Source organism: Pseudochaenichthys georgianus, chromosome 4 (assembly GCF_902827115.2).
Source record: "Pseudochaenichthys georgianus chromosome 4, fPseGeo1.2, whole genome shotgun sequence".
Classification (NCBI taxonomy): Eukaryota; Metazoa; Chordata; class Actinopteri; order Perciformes; family Channichthyidae; genus Pseudochaenichthys; species Pseudochaenichthys georgianus.
In genome coordinates, this window is record NC_047506.1 from 24,575,091 (window position 1) to 24,596,364 (window position 21,274).

The following is a 21,274-nucleotide window of genomic DNA, read 5'->3' on the forward strand; positions in this document are numbered from 1 at the left end:
GTCCAGCCTGGACGCAGCGCGTTGGCACACGGTCTGCAAGTCCATACTGAGGCAGGGCGAAGCTGGTGTGCTTTCCCCCGGGGGAGCGGACATCGCCTCCGTCTTGGCAGCCTGGGCAGGTGAAACGAAGATGTCATCTTCGTGCTCATCCGAGTCGGATAAGAGGAACTCAGAGGCCTCCTCTTCATCCTCCTCCATATAATCCAGCTCTAGGACATCCTCCGCGAGTGGAACCACGGTGAGGTCCAGTTGGGAGCCCCAGCTTGACACAGCGCGGGGCTCCGCTCTCGCGGCTCTTGCCGCCACCGGGCCCCAGCCTGATACGGCGCGGGGCTCCGATTCCGTCACCATGTCCCGATTGCCGGCTGGCGAATCAACGGACATGAAGATTGGCGCGCTAGACGCCGGCGGAGGCTCTTGATGGTGAAGCGGGCACAATGCCCGCACGAACTGGGGGTATCGATAGCTTCCTGGGCGTGTTCCAGCCCAAGGCAGGACGAGAAGACCTGGTGTGAGTCCGTGCCCGAGATCCTAAACCCGCAGCCTCCGAGCCGAGCCTCCGAGCCGAGCCTCCGACTCGTCTGGTGTGAGGGAGAGAAGGGTCCATCCTCGTTTGCCGGAGTATCGGCGCGGAGGGACAAGCTAGTAACAGGTATGTTACCGAAAAAAAATCCAACCTTATCGTTATTCCGAAAGGAAAAAACGACGGGGTAGATTTTTTCTTTAAAAAATATTAACTGGTGTGTTAATATCTTTCTTACCTCCGTCTCCTCTGGTGTGAGGGAGAGAAGAGTCCGTCCCCGCTCGCCATGGTGTCGGCGCGGAGGGATAAACTAGCAACAGGTATGTTACTGTTTGAAGAAAAAAATCAAACCGTACCGTTATTTCGAAAGAAAAAATGGCGGGGCAGATTACAATATTAACTGGTGTGTTAATATTTGTTCAATTCTTCCGCAAAGCAAAAAAGTAACCGGCAAGCGCCCGTCGACCGAATGTTAGCTTGGGTTCAGTCTGTGGACCGTTAAGCTAGCCCGGCTACTGATATTTGAGATGTGCTCTGAAGCGAGAAGAGGTGTTTGAATGACGCTGCGACGTAGCGCAAGCTACTTAAAGGGTGGGTGGATTCCCTGACGTTGACGTCAAGATCACCAGCCAATCAGGATTGGCGTAATGAGATTGATGCTTCTGTTTGCATACGCGTTGAGGCGCATCCCATAGTGAGACATCGAACGGAGTGTTATGAATGAGAACTGAGGTTGTGAATATAAAATGTGAAACACTGTGAATATTAGCCAAATGTAGCATTAATCTTCAGCTCGCAAATCAAATACAGCTACAAATGAACAAGGTCAAAGGTCAGAAATAATGTATTTGCAGATAATACTTGAGTGATAAAGATCCTAAAGCAGTGATATAAGAGAAATGCTTAATGAAGAAACCAACCTTATTGTTCCATCTAAAGGGACTGAATTCCACAGAAAAGATAACAGAACTCAAAAGAATAATGAGAAATATAAACACACACACACACACACACACACACACACACACACACACACACACACACACACACACACACACACACACACTCAGGTCAGAGAGCAGAGTGAAGGGTAATTGAGGTCATGCTGTCTCTGCAGGAATCCATATTATCTACTGCTCAGTTAACTCACAGTGTGGATGCTGTGGCTAACACTAATTTGTGATGCTGAATGGAAACCTGCACTTCCTATACAGTAGCTCAACTAATGAGGGAGCCAACAAAAAACATCCATAACCCTCACATATTGGGGTCAAGAATTTGATCAGGACAACACAAACTTGTTGTCTATGTAAGAAACTATGAAATAACAAAATGGGAGTTGGTAGGTTGTTACTCATATTGTCTAGACAACAGGAACATATAATTGGTTCACAGAATGATAAATGTGTCGTAGAGAGTAAAGGTATATCAACTCCAGCTGAGGGCGGAGATAAGACAAACATCCACCAGTTTACTAAGGAAAAAGGATATATGGCGGTGACATTTCACTATATATCTACATTTACAGCAAAGCTTATGCTTAAAAATTGCACCATCTACCGTAATGATTTATGTTATTTTATACTGGTGAAATCTGTCTGTCAAATGAAATACTACAAAGGTCTGTTTGGATTTATAATGACACATATTAGAATTGTATTGCTATGCAGCGTAAGATAATTTGCCTCACCGCCTACGTTGCCTGTTGCTTGACAGCCAAATCCATTCTGCTTTCTAATATTTAAACATGGCTTACCTCTGCATTGCAAATATAATCCCTTTAACACAAGAACATATGGTATAAACTGCTGCTACAAAGTCACTGTGGTCGCAGTGTGACACACACATATCGACTGAGATGGCAAATAGTATACATTTGTAACCCTGGAAATGTGCAGCAGTAGACATACACATTTTGTAATGCAATGCACATTTAAATACTTGACTGGAACAAGGAGAAGCTAAGTTATAAAGGGTTAGCATTTTCACGGTATTAAAATAGCAATTGTTGATATAGTCTACCTATGTTTAAATGAGTTTCCCTGCTGAATAGATGCAGGTTGGGTAAACATTGTAAGTAGGGACATATGGCCTCCAGTAGGTGTGGGGCAGCCCGTGGAAACAAGGGGAACCAAGGTTATTCAGTGACAGCGTGTCCAAAGGGACATGGAGACTCTGTGCAGTGATTCACCATCATGTCATCAGGCTGCAAATGAGGCCTGAGGGAAAACCAAACAAGCAAGGTTTATATCAGGACTGTATTTCTCAGTAAAGAATTAAAAAATAATTTGGGTCATGTGGTGCTGAAAATCTCCAATGAAACCATTACACTGCTAGTCATTTAATTTACAACTCCAGAGTGGTTTGTCCTATCTAATTATTCCTGAAAAAACATATAGTTTCATAATTTGTGTCTCAATGAGATTTTACAATAAAATAATTAAAATAAAAAAATAATAGACATGCAGTCGATATTTGCGTTGTTTAATGGAGTATTTCACATTTTGGAAATAATCTTATTTAATTGATTGTTAAGAGATAGAGATAGACCTCTCTGATATTTCCATCCTAGCAACAACAGGGAAGTGAACCCATAAACTTTCTAAACCACATGCAACACAAATGCCCCATCTTGCAATGTTAAAGAAAGCAAACGTAAAATGTGTGTACAGTATGTGCAGTTGATTCGGATCCACTACATACATTTATTGTTTTTTCCTTGGGCCATGCTGACAGGATCTCGAAAAACAGAAAAAGAAAAAGTCTTGAATATAAAGAAAATTTAATTTTAATTTCACAGATCAGGTAATTCCTCTTAGTAGGTACTGGAAATAACAAAAGGCGCTCACAAGGAGGAAAAAACTAGCGTAACAAAAAGAGGACTTAAGGAAAACTTAAGCCTACAAAATTAACAAAAGAAACAAAACCTGATATGAATGAAAGCGATCCTTTCTGAGCTGAGGCTTGGTACGACCATTCGGAGAAACAAACAAGACGAACTGACACAGGACAGGGGAGAGACAGGACTATTTAAACACGAGGTGAGTGGGAAAAGGTGGAAACAATCAGGGGCGGGGCAGACACTGATGATGGCGGGAAAAACACACAAGGGGAGGAAGAAACAGGGCCTGACATGAAAGACAAGAGGTAAATACAAAATAAAACAGGAAATGACAGACAAAACACATAAACATAACTAACACATTTGACGAGACACAACACATGCTACACTCTTCTACAAAGTGTTTAACAAAAACGTTATTTTTCATAATCCAGGTAACCCTTTCACATATAAATATTTTGGAAAATTAATTGATTGCTATTTTTAACATCCCACCAATATCACACATTCATACAGCCCTATTACACCCATATTACACTGTTATTACAACCATATTACACATAATTATACCCCATTACACCCATGTCATACCATTATATACACCTGTACAACACCCGATTATACCCATGATACACCAATGCTATACTGTTATTACACTGTTTTTAGACCCATATTACACCAATATACAGAAACCACTACATCAGAGGTAATAACGGTACCTGACCAATCACAGTGCTGATGGTTAGAATGTAGCTAATACAAAGTATTGAATAATTGCCATTCAGTTCTTAATTTGTTTTGAATTAATTTAGTCCTGTCCTGTTGTATTTTTGAAATATAAAAACAAATGAATAAGATAAGACCAAGAGTCCTCACCTTAACCACTAACAGTATTCTCACCCTCCCTTCTGATTGATGTTAAGATGCGCCATACTTCCTGTATTCTGCTGTCACTTAAGAGTGGGGGGTCTACTGCCCCTCCCTATGCAGGCCAGGGGCAGCCCTCAGAGGGTGGATGAGACTCAGGCTGGTTGGCTGAGCATGTAAATACACATTTTAATTGCAAGGTTTGGCGACTGGCTAATAGAATCCCATTAGAGGGCAAAGCCTATGTGAAACACAACCCACTCTAATTAACACATAATACAAAATTGTGACAGCGAAGGATAAGAAGAGACTGGGGAAAATACGGAAAGAACGACAGCCCTTCAAAACAACACGGCTGGGGGAATAATTAGAATTCCAAGGATGCTTCTTTGTCTCGTTACATTTTTTGTTCCTCTTATAATCCTAGCTGTGCGACTGTGTAAATGGCACACATGACAGGCATGAATAGTTATTATTAAATGGCGTACATTAATGTTTGTGCCTCAGATAAATGGCTTCTCACACGTAGAAAGCACTGGTGCAGCTAGCATGGCAGCCCAAGCCCTGGGATTTACAAAGTTGACTCTAAAGTAAAACAATAACAGATCTGTGTGTACACTTCTTACACATAGGGTTTGTTTGTGTGCCCAGACTTGCATTCTCTGAATTTATCAGAAAGATGGAAAGACTGCACACCCCTTGGAAGCCAACATAGTTTTGCAATTCAGATGAGCTGTGTTAGATCTGACTTTTCCCTTTGGTGCATGCTGTGGTTTGTTAGCATACCCATCATCAATTCAGCAGGCATGCATTACAAGCCAAAAGCATTGATCTTACTTTTCCAATCCTCATTTAAGTGTGTGTTTGTGAGGATGTTAGAAGATTCACAGAAGCTCCAATAGTCTTTAAATCATGTAATAACGAACATATATGGCTAACATAGAATTAATGGGCCTGAGAAAGCGAATCTCATGCATAAGTGATCGCATGGTTCATGTGTGGTGTGTGTTTGTTTTTATAGCGGGAGGATGCTGACTCGGGATTTCCTCCATGTAAATGCAACATGATAAATGGCATTCAAATTAGACAAGGCAAAAAAAGAGCCTCAACAGCAAAAGGAGAAAAACAAACCATGTCACATCCCATGATTTCTTCAAATTCACTTACAGAATTCACCTGGTTTTCTTGACAAGGAACAATTTCCACTCTTGCCTTACAATAAACATGTTGTTTTTAACCCTAATTCATTTTTAAATCGACCTCCTGATGTTACAGGCATAGGCTGACATTTCTGTCATCATGATAGTCATGGTTATGGCCAATCTATAGTTTAGTTAGTCAACAAATCCTACATTGAATAACAACAAATAAACAATAAATGTATCCTACAGCCTGTGTATCCAAAGCCTCACACATTTAATCCTATGTGCACCAAAAAAACAAATGATATTATACTGTCATCATTTCCTGCAAGCACACACAATATGCTGCTGGTAATAGTCCCAGACTAAAGCAGTATCATTCCTGTTTGACCCAGTTGTTTTAGGAAATGATAAAGCGTTTTTAAATAAAAAAGAAAGCATGACCCAAAAGTACCTCGGACTGGCTGGGAATTTTATTGAGATTTATGGTGAGTTAATGATTTGACAATAACATGTTTGACATATCATTAGTTCTGCTGGTCTCTCTTCACTCTTTTGTTTGTTCCTTCTCTCAGCATGTGTCAGCCTGTCTCAAAACTCCCCTGAACACAGCCACATGGTCCTCGCGCAACTAATGAATCATCGTTATGGATAACCTTGATGTATCATTTTATGGAATCATATTCACATGATTTTATGAATCATTCATGCGAATCATATCACCATATTACCATGCTGTTCAGAGCTCTTGAAAGTGCTGCATAAATCAAGTTTAATTATTGAATCAGTTAATTTATTATTGCATGTTATTATCTACAGCTGTTCCGAGAGCTGACATTTAAATGTATTGGATTTAGCAGCGATTCACACATGAGGTGATAACGAAGCATGAGGACGAGAACACTTCACAAACAAGCCGGACCCCTGCAGCTAGCTTTAGAAAACGGTATCACACCTACATCATAAGAGAAACACTGGGAGGCTGAACTTAATATTCCACCGTTATAATAACAGCCAAGGATCAAACTAACAATAGCATCATCTTTTAAAGCATGGATATGAATAATTCTGGCCCTTAATGAGAGGTAGACAAATTCCTGCAAAATGCTAATCACCCTCATACGTCATGATGTCACGGCCAAGGTGAACACAGGAGATATCAATGCTCTGTGGAAGAGTTATGAAATCCCACACAGATCTTATTGTTGAGTCTGACTCCATCATCATCAACACGTAGGTTCATCAACATACAGTTTTTCCTCAGAGGCTGCACAGTGGGATAATTAAATATAACGCACATATATCACAGCTTACATTAGTGTATAATGGTTAAAGACGCAGACTTCATTATGTGGGCTGAGGAGAGAAAACGGAATTTATTTATGTCCATGTCAGATATGTTCATGCGGGTGTACCTATACGAATATGTTGCAAAAGAAAAAACTAAAAGATCATGTGTCTGAAATTTAAAAAATTCTCCTGGCCATCCTCCCATTGGATTCTCTGTGTATAAGAGGAGGTGCTAGAGATAGTTCAGAGGTTCTCCAAAAACAATGGAAATCATCATTTGGGAATCTATTAATGGACAGGATAGTATAGGAATTGATAGGGATGTATATTGAAATGTCACAAGGTATGGGGACCATGAATCTATATGTTATATTTGATCAAGATAGCTTTCTCTGGGTCATATCAACATGGTTAACTTATCTGTAGGACTTCATGAGTGTTTACCATAGACTGTATATATAAATGGACGTAGTGTCCTTGACGTCACCCATAGGATTCTGCAGAGTTGCCGTGAAGCCCTTAGTAGGCGGAGTCGGCCACTAACGGCTCGACTGTGACGTCAGAGTCTAATCCGCGGGACCTGCTGCCTCCGAACTGGAAGTAAACAGAGCTAGCTCAGGCTAAGAAGCTAAGCTAACATGAAATACTTGCATACCAAGTTACTGCTAACAGTGTAGTTCCCCTATATAAACGTTACATTCATAATCAAATGAGACAATCTGCAAGAGAATTAGCTATATTTTGTGACTCTTAATGCTTGTCATTCACACGTTGAGAAAAGACGGACTCCACTGCCCGGACCTAACGGAGCCGCAGGGGGCTAGCTCCGGGACGCCGGCTGGAGCTAGCCCCCTGCGGCTCCGTTAGCTCCGGCGGCCACCACTGGGATAATTGGGTCCCCTATTAACATTTGCTCCCGTTTAGCATTATGGGCGTCATAGCCATAGACTATAAAAGTCTTACCCAAGGCTGAATCATAAACTAAAATGTATATGTAGCCTATGCATAAAGGGTTACGTCCTTAGCTGGCTAATAAGTAACAAGCTAAGCTACCAAGCACACAAACACCTGCAAATGGGGTTAACATGTATAATATTATCATTTTAGACTTCTTGGAAGTTCTGTTAGTACATTCAAGCGCACAGCACGACATTTTAATTGCCTGGTATTTGTAACAATATTCCCTAAAAGGCACAATCACCACAAACACGGCTAAAGCTAAAGGGTCAAGTACAGTACTATTACTAACTAACGTTGTAGCCTCTATGGTTGTAGCCTAGCAGAGTGGACAAGTTGCTGTTAGCTGACAGTGAGGCATGTACGTGTCCATCAACGTGACCACGCCCTAATTTATGCAAAAACGTTAAGACCTAATATAAATAAAAGGGTCGTGTTAGAAAACAATTCACTCACAGATTCATAATCATAAAGGTGGAATCTAACTATATCGATAATAATATTTATTTCATCCATGGGTAGAAACATGTTTTTTTCTGCTGTAAAGTTGGGCATTTTAACATGGGGGTCTATGGAAATTGCTCCTTTCTGCAGCCAGTCCCTAGCGGCCCATCTATGAACTGCAGTGTGTGGCACTTCCGTATTGGCTTCCCGGCTGTTCCCCAGAGTTTGCCGCTTGGTGTTTACCTGTGTAAGCTGCTCCAGCCTCTGTTTGGCCCCCTTCAGGACAGGATCTGTATTACGGACGGACATCTCTGGGTTCTCCTTCTGGGCTTTTAAACTGCTGCCAACAACAAGACCTGCATAACTACAGAAAGACAAAACAAGAGAGAATTAAAGTTCGAAATGTCCTAGTTCTGAGTTCTTATCCTGCCCTAGTTTTCTCAGAGGCACTGAACTAGCATGCTCAATCAGGGCGTAGTGATTCACTTCATGTGCAGAGACACACGCACTACGCACACCACAGTGTAGAATAAGTTATCTCCTGGCAAATGGGACAAAGAAGCAGAGGAGTCACTTGAGACATTCAGCTATGGTGACATGAGTTCATCTTGTCCTGATCTTAATCTTTACCAGCTTGTTGAAGTCGTAAAGCTTTATTAGGAACATGTTTTAAAGTTATACACTTGACTCCATTAATAAAGTAACTCTTCCAATTAGAAACAACAACAAAAAACTATAGTTGACTGCTCATATTTCTGGATTTCTACAGAGAGTTCAATTTCAAAAGGCAGTATTTTTATGGAGTTATGTGGCATTTTGTAATTTAATCTTAGTGATGAATGAATGATACACATGTACATGATTTGTGTTACTGGACTACCAGAACAGGCGACACAGTCTATGTCAAAGGAACCAATGTTCTTCCTCACTACATGATGTGGGACTAATAAAGGTATTCTGATTCTGATGCTTTACCAGGTATAAAATACCTTTTATTCTTAAGGATATTGGCTGTTTAAAAAATGTTTTGTCTGTTGCCATCTGTGAATGTGTTGAGCTTTCCCATGGTTCTCTCTTGCTTATTTCATCAAATCTAGCTTCTTTCGTGCATATTCTGTAACTTTAAACTACACTTTTACTGAATTCAAATGAGAAATTGGGTAGTGTAGCCTATATCTGGCAAATTAGCATCCACACTGAGTTTGATCCTTGATCATCTCAAATGTGGATTTTTTTAATGTGGTGGGTTTAAAGCAAATATCACGTCATGTGTGGGGTTGCAGTGGGTGGATCAAAAGAAGGATGAAGTGAGAGAAAAAGCAAAAAGGAGAAGAAACAACAGTTTGTGAGTCATATTTTTCCAAGACTCTAAGTTCCAAACCAGCTTTCCTAGCTAATACAATCAGCAAGTCACTAACCGCTGAGTACACACCCTTGAAAACACAAACACACTCTGGCTATGGCAACAAGGGGAATGGGTTGTGGGAACCAGAGAGCAGATTCATGGTGGATGTCAGCCTGAATCTTAAAAAATGACTTGAGTAATGCCAAAATATGGTGTAGTGGTGAATACCCCAGCCTCTGGAGCCAGGCTAACCCCGCTGGTCTGGAGATCTTACCAAACACTTTAGTCTGATGCAAGTCTCTAGTTAAGATCCTCAAATTATTTTATTACCATGCATTTTGAGTCTTAATGCATACATTCTCCGTGAAATAAGGGTCACACTGTGGCTTAAGTCTTATTCAAGTTGAAGTGCTAATGTCCTGAGGTCTGACTCACAAAGCGAGATCAGCTTAGTTTTTACCTTGTGGCTTTGTTGGGCCAGACATTAGAAATCCATTATAACTGGTCTCACAGTAGTGCTTATGAGCTGTGTCTGTGAGATACGTTTTGGATCCAGCTTTGAGAAAGTTAACAATGAATATGCGGCCAATTGCATACAACATCAACGGATCAAAAGCTGCAGTTTAATTTAACGGAGGCTGAGAGTACATATTCTCATGGGAAAATTAGGTCATTAAAGAGGCAGAAATAAAATAATGGAGTGGGGAAAAACAATAAAGCGCACAACTATAGGCGGAACTAAATAAAATAAATTATACTGCTGACTTTATTCAGTAGCCTAGGGTTTGGTATAAACAATAATTACTACCAGTTATGCTCTTGTGTTTCTTATGATTATATCCCTTATTACAGCTCTGGTGTTATTGCTGCTGGATTCAGTGGAGATTACTGGAGGACAACTGCACTGTAACTGTAACACAATGGCTACAGGAAAATATCAATTGATGACCTCAATGTAATTGTAACACATAAGAAGTAGTAGCTATTTTTTTGTGTGCAAATACTTACACAGTTTAACGATGGATTTATGGTTGACAAATGGGGTTAACAGATGTATCTGCACATTTTTTATGTATAGTTCCATGTCAGATGCAACAACATTGTTTTATAAAGCATGAGCGATAGACATACAGTAATAGTGGGTTGGCCGCTTATACAATTACTCAAAGATCTCAACATGCACTAGTCTAGATGTAGTTCACCTCCAAATTCCCAAATAACCGATTTCATGAAACAGACTACATTTCAAGAATCTCTTTAGTTTTGATACATAAACTAAAAGGTACATTTCAAACACAATCACCATGGAAACTGTTAGCATTGCTTACACAAATGCACAAGTAAACAGAAAAAGCTCAACTGCATCCCTTCTAATCTCTGTAAAGAATGAATTATGTTTTCCACTGTAGGTTTGGTATGAGTAAGCAAGGTTAATAAAAACAGGATATGATGCAACGAGTACCAATATGGCCATGTAATGACAACAGGAAATTGGACTACATGTGAATGCATTAACACATGGGAAAAGGTCAGCACCAGCTAACTGATTTATACAATTCATGGTAAGAGTTAGATCACAATATGAGAAAAATAGAAGGAGGAATGACAGGAAACGGGATGATTAGGGGGAAGGATTAAAAGAATACGCTAAATTGAAAAAACATATTCTGTGACCCAGGGGGAAATCCCCTAAATGTTTCAAAGTCCAGGAAATATTTTTCAACACCACACATTTAATAAATCGGCTACACCTAAATTAGTTTTGCCATATTCATGGTTTCCTTACATTAATTCAGCTAGATGTGTGTGTCTTCATTAGAAACAGAGCAAAGAGTGACAGGCAATTGATTTGACCTTTATTTATCCAAGGTTGGCTCAATGTACTTTCTTTTTCTATACGACAACACCCTGTTTGCAGTCGGACTGACAGAAAACAAACTGATATTAATCAAAAGACAAGAATAAAATAAAATAAATTACATTATTAGTCAGCCATCATTGTGTATTGGCTTTAAGGCTGCATAGACGTATAGAGTGCTTCAAATTAGCTTTTTTTAGATTTCTTCATGAATAACCAGCTCTAGAGCAGTTATTCGTTTCAGAGCATTAAAAGATACATACAGGATAGCGTTTCTCCAACGAGACATTTGTAGATAAGTAATCACCAAGGGTTATTGTGCTTCTCAGTGAAGAAAGACCAACCGACCTAATCATGAAAAATGCAGTTGTGGGTATTGTAATTATCTACACAGTAATGAATCCAAGAGCTTAATGTGGAGTGTGTAATGAGGACCTAAAGGTAGAGGAGGGAGCATGTAGATTACATCCCCTTAATCAGGAACTGAGGGTAAAAAACTCAATAATGGCTTAAATCAAGGAAAAATCATTCTGAAATTAAAGATGCGCTTTTGTGACAGCAATGGACACAAAAATTAGTCACAGCAAAGATGTGCAAATGACTATAGTATATCTCTAGAAATTGAGTATGCAGTGGCGTTTTTATATGTACAAAAGTGGTGGGGCACAAAAAACTTAGATGTCTATAAGCTTCTGCAGTGAGGTTCATGGCTGGTGAGGCACTGGCACTGACTCTTCAGGTTTACACATATTATATTTTGACCTAAATAAAAAAATAATATTATTTTCAAAAGCTTTTTTTGTCTGATGCTTCAATTAATTTTAAACAGACAGTTCAACAGAAGGATACCCAAAAAATGTAATGTTATCATTTAAATATTGAATTGTTCTCTCTTAGTAAGATCCCATTTTCAATAAAATTGCAGTCTCACCTTGACTTGAAGATTAAGTCAATTTGCCTATCCTTCTGGACAAAAATCGTTATTACTTTTTTGTAAAAGTCCTCCTTATGTTCTTGTAGTTTCAAAAGTCTATCATAAATCTAATCTAATCAATAGATTTATGATTCGAAAATTATAAAAGTAGGGTAGACATGTGGATATTATCCGGCGGAAAAAAACGTGCATTTATCTAACAGGTTTGTTTCCCACAGACCTTATTTGGAGCTATTTTCTAAAATCCTATGGAGAAATCTCATTGCTTTTTTGTCAAGGGAAGCCATGCTCATCTTACTTCCGGGTTTTAGGACGCCTCACTGCAGCTCTCTCTCCTCCTCTTCACACACCACACTTTTCGCGGCACACTACTTACAGCAAATCAGCTCTGAATTACGTGAGATGAAGTATGGTGGGGATGGCAGCACTATGCCCCTATGGTCATTATTTTTTTGCCACACACATTAAATAGGAAAATACTCAGTGTCATACGCAGTGTAGTTTTTACAGTCACCATTGACTTAAACAGGGAGAGGGAGGGGCAGGATCGGGTTTTGTCCCACATGGCTCTAAACAGCTCAATAGGCACACACTGTAGACACTAATTAGAAGAACACAGACTAAAACAGCAATGTACAGACGAATCAGACGATTAAACATGATCTTAAAATATATTTAACATATTTTTTTATTTATTTTTTGCATTTTTTTGTAATCATTATTTTTAATACTTTCTGCTGACACTAGGTGGGGCTGTGTATAAATATTGTTGTATTATCATTAAGTACCTTTATGGCAGGCATCCTCAAAGTACGGACTCCGGTCCGGATCCGGACCGAACCACAACTGTCTCTGGACTCTGAGCAAATTATACTTTTCATATGTATTATCTATATTATCTGTGTTATCTGCGAGACATCGCCACAACGCAACGAGTCAAAATGATCCGCTATGTCCATAGACTGCAAACAGTGCTCATCGGACATTTATGAGAGAAAGTCTCTAATGTCCGAGTGCAAGTGAATGCAGCACAAGCAGTGGCGTTTCTATATGTACAAAAGTGGTGGGGCACAAAAAACTCAGATGTCTATATATAAGCTTCTGCAGAGAGGTTCATGGCTGGTGAGGCACTGGCACTGACTCTTCAGGTTTACAAATATATTAAATCAAAATATAATATTATTTTCAAAAGCTTTTTTTGTCTGATGCTTCAATTACTTTTAAACAGACAGTTCAACAGAAGGATACGCAAAAAAATGTAATTTTATCATTTAAATATTGAATTGTTCTCTCTTAGTAAGATCTCATTTTCAATAACATTGCGGTCTTACCTTGACTTGAAGATTAAGTCCATTTGCCTATCCTTCTGGACAAACATCTCTATTACTTTTTTGTAAAAGTCCTCCTTATCTTCTTGTAGTTTCAAAAGTCTATCATAAATCTAATCTAATCAATAGATTTATGATTCGAAAATTATAAAAGTAGGGTAGACATGTGGATATTATCCGGCGGAAAAAAACGTGCATTTATCTAACAGGTTTGTTTCCCACAGACCTTATTTGGAGCTATTTTCTAAAATCCTATGGAGAAATCTCATTGCTTTTTTGTCAAGGGAAGCAATGCTCATCTTACTTCCGGGTTTTAGGACGCCTCACTGCAGCTCTCTCTCCTCCTCTTCACACACCACACTTTTCGCGGCACACGTACTTACAGCCAATCAGCTCTGAATGATGTGAGATGACGTATGGTGGGGATGGCAGCACTATGCCCCTATGGTCATTATTTTTTGCCACACACATTAAATAGGAAAATACTCTGAGCATGCGCAGTGTAGTTTTTGCAGTCACCGTTCACTTAGACAGTCAGAGGGAGGGGCAGGATCAGGTTTTGTCCCACATGGCTCTAAACAGCTCAATAGGCACACACTGTATACACTAATTAGAAGAACACATACTAAAACAACAATGTACAGACGAATCAGATGATTAAACATGATCTTAAAATATATTTTATATATTTTTTAATTTATTTTTTGCATTTTGTTGTAATCATTATTTTAATACTTTCTGCTGACACTAGGTGGGGCTGTGCCCCACCTGCCCCTAATGACCAGTCGCCACTGAGCACAAGATGCACGTCATGTAACCCCTCCCCCGGTCCTGCGAGCGTGGACATATGATTGGCGGCGATTTAATTTGAACGGGACGGCGCAAAATGAGAATCATTCGGACCCAAGCACTGAAGGAATGAGGTATTTGCGGTCTAGACTGACAGAGAAGAGACTGTCAGTTTGGCTGTACTCAGCATTGAATCAAAACGCACCAAAGCTGTTGATCTTAATACGTTTGTGAGTCGTTTTGCTGAACAAAATGGTAATCGCCGCATTCAGCTGTAATACACGTCAACTTGATGCTCTGCTCAGATGAGCATACAAAACTATTAAGATGATGACCTTACGTGTGTAAATATTTTTTTTTCTTTGAGGGGGTCTGCCCCCAAAAAACAGTTTTAAGTCCTGAGAAAGTCAAATAAGACGGTGTGTAAAACTACACTGCCCAGCCAAAAAAAAGTAACCACTTTGATTTAACTAGGTTAGTAGGTAAGGACATTCCACTGAATAATAACTGAAGTATAAAAGAATGCATGACTGAAGTGATGGAGACCATGTTGAAGGCAAACAAAAAGAGGAAATAACAGGTCAAATCAAGCAAATCCCCCTCTCAGATTCCACAGCAACCAGAAGAAAATAAATACTGGCTGGTGATTTGATTAATCAGCTTTGTGATGGAATAAAAAATGCACAGACAAAAACATTACTTATAGTGAAAACCACCCTTGAATGATGGGATCGGAGACTAAAAGCTTTAGGAATCCAAACTATAACATATAATAAGTACCCTGTATCAAGATTGATGCAAAACCAAGTAGAGATTCAGCACAAAAAAACACTTCTGGGGTTATTTGGGTGGATTTGACCTATCTCTGGCCCTCCTTGGTCGATTTTGCTGATTGACATCTATTTGTAACCGTTAGAGCCAATAGAATCAAGGGGAAGTTCCACATACACACACAAGTTACCAAATAATGAGTGAGAGTGATGCGTAGCCAGAATACCCAAAACCGGAAGCTGTGATACACTCTGGTAGCTATCATAGCAGCTAATATGAAAACTCAGTTTTTGACATAAAAATGGAATTATGGATTATCAGTATTTTTTTCAAAGTGACACAGACACATTGGATTAACCTATGGATTAACCTTCAGCCGTGTTTTTATCGTTTTAATGCCATTGAACACAACTTTTGATCAGAATAACAACAAAAGCTAAGACATATTGCCGTGTTGGCTACCTAAAGCTCCGTGTTGTGACATCTGTATTTGCTTCCCATTTCGCGAGCTCAGTGATGATACTAATACCTCTATAATCTGTGGAATCTCAGCTTGCTAGCAAAGCTTGTTTGTGCAGATCCGATAAGTAATAAAGTATTTATACCTAGAGTTCTATGCAGTAGCATTTTTTCGCTCAGGGTTCATTTAGACGCTTCTTGTGAGACTTGTGTTTTGTTTCGGTAAAAATGATTCGTATCGTCAGTTAGCTGAGTTTCTTCCCGTTAAATTAGTACAACACATTCATAGTTTATTAAATGTTAAGAAGCCTTGAGACACAGTTTCGTGAAAAAAAGGTTAAAATATTGAAGTTAATTAAGAAGTATTTGTAATTTCTATGCTGAACAGAATCAGCAACACAGTATATTTGTGTATCATCTGCATAAAGATGTATTTTACCATCAAGCATGAAATAAATGCCTTTCACATAAATGGTCATTTTAGCATGGCTTAATCCACAGTATTGAGACACAGTAAAGGCTGTCGCTGATATAATGACGTCAATGTGTGACAAGCTCTAAAATAAGTTACAGCCATCTTTACTGAATCCTAAAACAGGAAATCTTATGTAATCTTTAATCTTTTATAATTAAAATGAAAAATATTCACATCATCTCAATCATTTACAACTAAAATACTATGTAATGTAGGGATGATCATCTCTAAACGTAGATTAATGTGGAGTTATTGACAGGAATGTCTTCAGCTGTTATTGATTAGCAATTCCAGGATGAATAGATGAGGTAGGACAACAATATGTATTAGGGTCACTGCAATCTCCATGGCAAATGCAGAGGGAAAAGTGTACCAATTTCTATGACTTTGACTATGTAAGACATCATTAAAAGATACATGATTAATTTGCCATGCTCTGTAATGTTTGGTGCAATGGAAAGAAGAAGAAAGGATTCATGTTGCTTCTCCCCTCAGCTGTCAAACATCAGCATAGCATTGAAAGCTGAAAAGGGAACAGAGAGAGTTGGTTGAAACTATGTGTTCTTTGAAGCCACAGAAATCAGATATTTGGCCTCTTTCATCAATTTGGTCTAATATTTAAAAAGAAACTTGAGTCATTTCTTGTTCAAAAACCTGTAATTAACATGTAGCAATTGCACAAATCTTTAGAATCATTCAGAAATTCCACCTGGATATTTAGGAAGAGAGAAAGATATCAAAAGCGATCTGCACGTTTAAGAATTCTCTCACGTCTAATACCTGTTGTCCTACTGAAAGTATTGGGAGCTGTCAGAGGTGAGAATGAGCTGTTGGGCAGATTACAGACTGTCTGGATGCCCTGTCTGTTTGAGGAGGCGATAATGTTGCAGAAAGTGTGCTGCAGACGACACACAGAGTGACATTTAATAAGATCTGGAGAACGACACAAATAAATCACCAGCAACGTAATGACAAAGCTGCTCTGCTGTTGCCCTCGGTTACAGCAGGGTTGTTAACAGTAATGTTTAAAGCGACTTTGGCATGCACTGAAACACAAACACACGTCCCAGAGTGAAATGAAATTACCCTGAGATAGTAATCTGATCTGAGCGAGGTGTGTAATTATAAGAGTCACAGCCTCAATTGTACATCTAGATGCATTCCTGTGGAGTCATTTACATACCTCTATCTCACACACACATACACACACATACGTACATTACACTGACACCTGAGGCACCTGTACCCCCTGTACAATACATGAAAGTGATACGCTGTGGTTTGTATAGGAAACATTGGCACTTAGTCTCACTTTCTCTATCCTTCGTATTCCTCTTCAGCCCCTCCGGACATTTCTTTCTGTCTTTTATCAGCAGTGTCCTGACTCTGTGGAACATCAATGGCTGATGTGAAACAGATTTTAATGCATAAATCTGTCACGTTAAATTGGTAAAGTACCGGGTGTGGTTTTTCTTCAGAAATGAAAGCAAAGCTAATAACTTGTTACTTAGGATGGTGATAAGATGCTTCCCTCTTCTGGAGATAACTGCTATTACAGCTCTAACGCATCAATTTAGGAGTACAGTTTAGTCCGTTTAGTTAGCTGGAAACACATATTTAGAACTTTAAACTGTAACTGTTTTAAATATTACAGCACAGTTATGCAATACCATTCACTCCTATACCTCATCATTCTTCATACGCATGTCAATCAAGAGTTTCAGAGACATATTAGACACTGCGATGAATATCACACACACTCTGGATTTCATTTTTAATCGCCATTTTTTATGGCCACTGTAAATTATCTACAGATGTGGCTGTGACATTAAGAGGAATAAAGGATGAATAGGAAGCTGCTCAGTGCAGCTGTGACTTAAAATGTCCTTGTATTATATACATGTCTTATATATTGCGTGGAACAGATGTATTGAGTTTCTAAAAGTTATTTTGTTATTTTTGTTACTTCTAAGTCTATTGTCATGGACAAAAAATAGTGAAGATGGCTCTGTGTTAATAATGTGCTTAATTAATGTAGAAGTGCTGTTTGTACTTGTAGTGTTATATTTGGACAAAATGTGAATATGTTTGCATCGTGGATATAAGTATGTGATTGTTTCTGTATACAAATTAGTTATCACATAATAAACCATATACTTTTATTTAAAAGCTCATAGTGTAATTTTAAGGGTTATTTTTCAGTTTTACCTGTGCCATGATCTCAGTTTATGTTCGGCGTAGCTTGGTAGACGATATCAGTGTTTACTCGTAGTTCTCTACTTTTTTCAGGTCATTAGGTCAATCACTGGTAGTTGTATTCTGAGATTTTTACATAACATTTCTTAAATGTAAAAGGCATTGTATATTCTCTCACCTTAAAATGGATTGCGTGTTTGTTTTGGCATTCTGCTGATCCCGTATAAATAACTGTTCCAACTACAGTTTCTATTGTGGTTAGCTTGACTTTGGTGCTCTTTAGGAAACGAGGCCTACTGCTCTGCTGACCCATCTTCACCATCATGCTAGCTCGTATCAGTATAATCATGAAAAGCGCTGATAATCTGCTCTCCTCCCCTTTATCATGCACTCTCAGACTTTCTCATCATTCTGTGTGTTTTGCCGCCTACAGTATCTCTTTGTTCTCACACACAGGGCTGGCCCGTAGCACTGGCGTTATAGATGTTCGCCTAGGGCGCCAGATCTGGGGAGGCGCTGCGCTGGCAGCTCTCGGAGGAAAAAAAAAATGTTTGACAGTTGGTGCTCAACCTAATTTTCGGCCTTGATGTAACAATATTCATAATTAAGTAAATGTAACACCCTTTTCACCCCGGTTACACTTTTAATTTGCCCTGTACGATGGGCGCTGTAAGTGATGAAAATGGGGGATGTTGCCTGGCTTATCAGGCGCCTGCAACTCACAGCCAAAGTGTGAGTGAGCGTGGGAGCGAGCGAGGGAGAGAGGGAGGGCGCACCGGTACCGGCGCTGTTGTTATTATAATCTGGTGCTAGCTGCGCTAACGGATATAAGAAGAAGATGTTTCTACAATGATGTGGAGGGAGAGTCCTCTCCAGTCAGACTGAGAGGCTGATAACTACAGCTCAGTGAGGTAAAGGACTCTGAGTGTTTAGATAGTTCACTTTAGTCTAAGTTATCTCAGTGGGTCTCAAACGCTTTGGTCACAATTTATGTAAACACATATTTCCAAGGCACTCCTTTATAATTATTGGGATAAACAGGTTTTAAATCATTTGAATGTATACAATAGGACAGTAAATCAAAAACATCGTTTAAAACCAGCTAAAATCTCGCCTAGGGCAGCAAATTGTCTAGAGCCGGCCCTGCTCACACACACTCACACCAACTTCGACATGTGTAAGTGAAGTGGGTCAGAGGGTGGAGGAGATGAATGGAGCTCTGAATAGAAGGAGGGAGAGATGAATGGGCGGCTGAATTAATGAACGGACAGATGGATGGATAGATGTCAGAGAGAAGAAGATGTAAAGAGGTCAGAGAGGCAAAGACTGGACAAACTCCAACACGACCAAGTGTAACTATATCTTCCCTTCCAAGAGATAAAACTCTAAAACACATTTCCCAGATAGAGGCGGTCTGAGGATTTCCAAATATGTCACTCTCAGTCTTGTTCAGAACCCTCACCTTACTGACCTGCAGAAAGTTTCAAAGTAAATTGTGGAAAGCTAAGAATCAACTTCATACCACTGTACCTTCATCTAGCACTCAGACTTCAGGGCCTTTCAGAAACCATGAGGATGATAAACTGACTTCTGCCTGATCTGGCACATCAAGCCACTTGTTGTGTAAGCTATACTACAGCATCTCTTTTAATGCCAAAACATCCCTTGTATAATAAATGTTTTCATTTGACAATAAAAGGTCATTCACAATGTAGTCCACAATTACACATCCATTCTCGATAGTATCGTTGTAAGAACCTGGGCCCTGGCTTCATATGATTCAAAGCTTGTGAATGCTGATTGAATGTCACTTTAACTGGAGCACAGCACAACCCTTGATAGTGTTTTTAGTAAGACGTGTGCTTTCCTGCTATGACAAGTCAAAGACATTCTCATAAAAAGGCTGCTGTAAGACTATTAGCTAAACTGCACACTTTTCTATGTGGGTTTATTGCTGTAATCACAATCAGTGATACCTCCCGATGCCAATTGAAACATATTATACTATACTGTTATTTTAGGATGAGCCACACTATCAGATGATATATTACAACATGTATTACCCTAATGAGTTTAGTTTTTTATACACGATGTACAATTTCATCCTTAAATTACGTTTGAATTAGACAATATATCTTAATGGGGTCCTGCTCCATGTCTCTTGAAATATTATCAGAAGCTAAAAACATAGCAGAGCCATTAAATATGAGGTTTACTAGCCATGACTGAAGCACTGATGGAGACAGAGCACGGTGTGTGTGTGTGTGTGTGTGTGTGTGTGTGTGTGTGTGTGTGTGTGTGTGTGTGTGTGTGTGTGTGTGTGTGTGTGTGTGTGTGTGTGTGTGTGTGTGTGTGTGTGTGTGTGTGTGTGTGTGTGTGTGTGTGTGTGTGTGTGTGTGTGTGTGTGTGTGTGTGTGTGTGTGTGTGTGTGTGTGTGTGTGTGTGTGTGTGTTGGTGTGTGCGTTTATGTGTGCCCATTTGTCTTGTTACCAGTTTAAGCTGCCAATGTAATCACCATGAGAAAGACTCTGGAAACAAACTCTCTAACCTTCACAACCCTGTCACCCCCCCACCCCCAGCCTGGCAACTATAAACACGCACGCACACACACACACACACACACACACACACACACACACACACACACACACACACACACACACACACACACACACACAAACACACACACCCACACCTACACACACACACACACTCATATGCCTCACTTTTGTAACATCAAAAATCATTAATTTAGACAAAAAATTAGGCACGGTCATGGATGACTAGGAAAGTGAATAACTCATTACTGTTGTTCAATACCAGCAAAATGTAGAACAATCAAATTCCACCAGTGTTACATGAGCTTCTCAAAAGCAATTTGGAGATTTCACTTTGATTTCAGACTTAACATGATTTACACCAGTGGAGCAGTTGAGTAGAAATACAATCTAAGGTGGCTGTTAACATCTGTCTCACAGTCCTGCTGGGTGGTTACACTGAAACTGTGACTATAGCACACTGGGACAAATATACACCCTGTTGTGGAAATATTTT

General features: G+C 39.5%; 1 protein-coding gene across 3 annotated transcripts in view; it reads right to left on the reverse strand.

Moving 5' to 3' along the window:
• The window catches only part of LOC117444950 (glypican-5-like), a 120,970-nt gene that overhangs the window by 39,758 nt on the left and 59,938 nt on the right, over window positions 1-21,274 (reverse strand). For all 3 annotated transcript variants that reach the window (XM_034080336.2, XM_034080335.2, XM_034080334.2), the window contains one exon: window positions 8,309-8,429. In XM_034080336.2, the coding sequence (XP_033936227.1) occupies window positions 8,309-8,429 (121 nt within the window). The remainder of the gene's footprint in view (window positions 1-8,308; window positions 8,430-21,274) is intronic.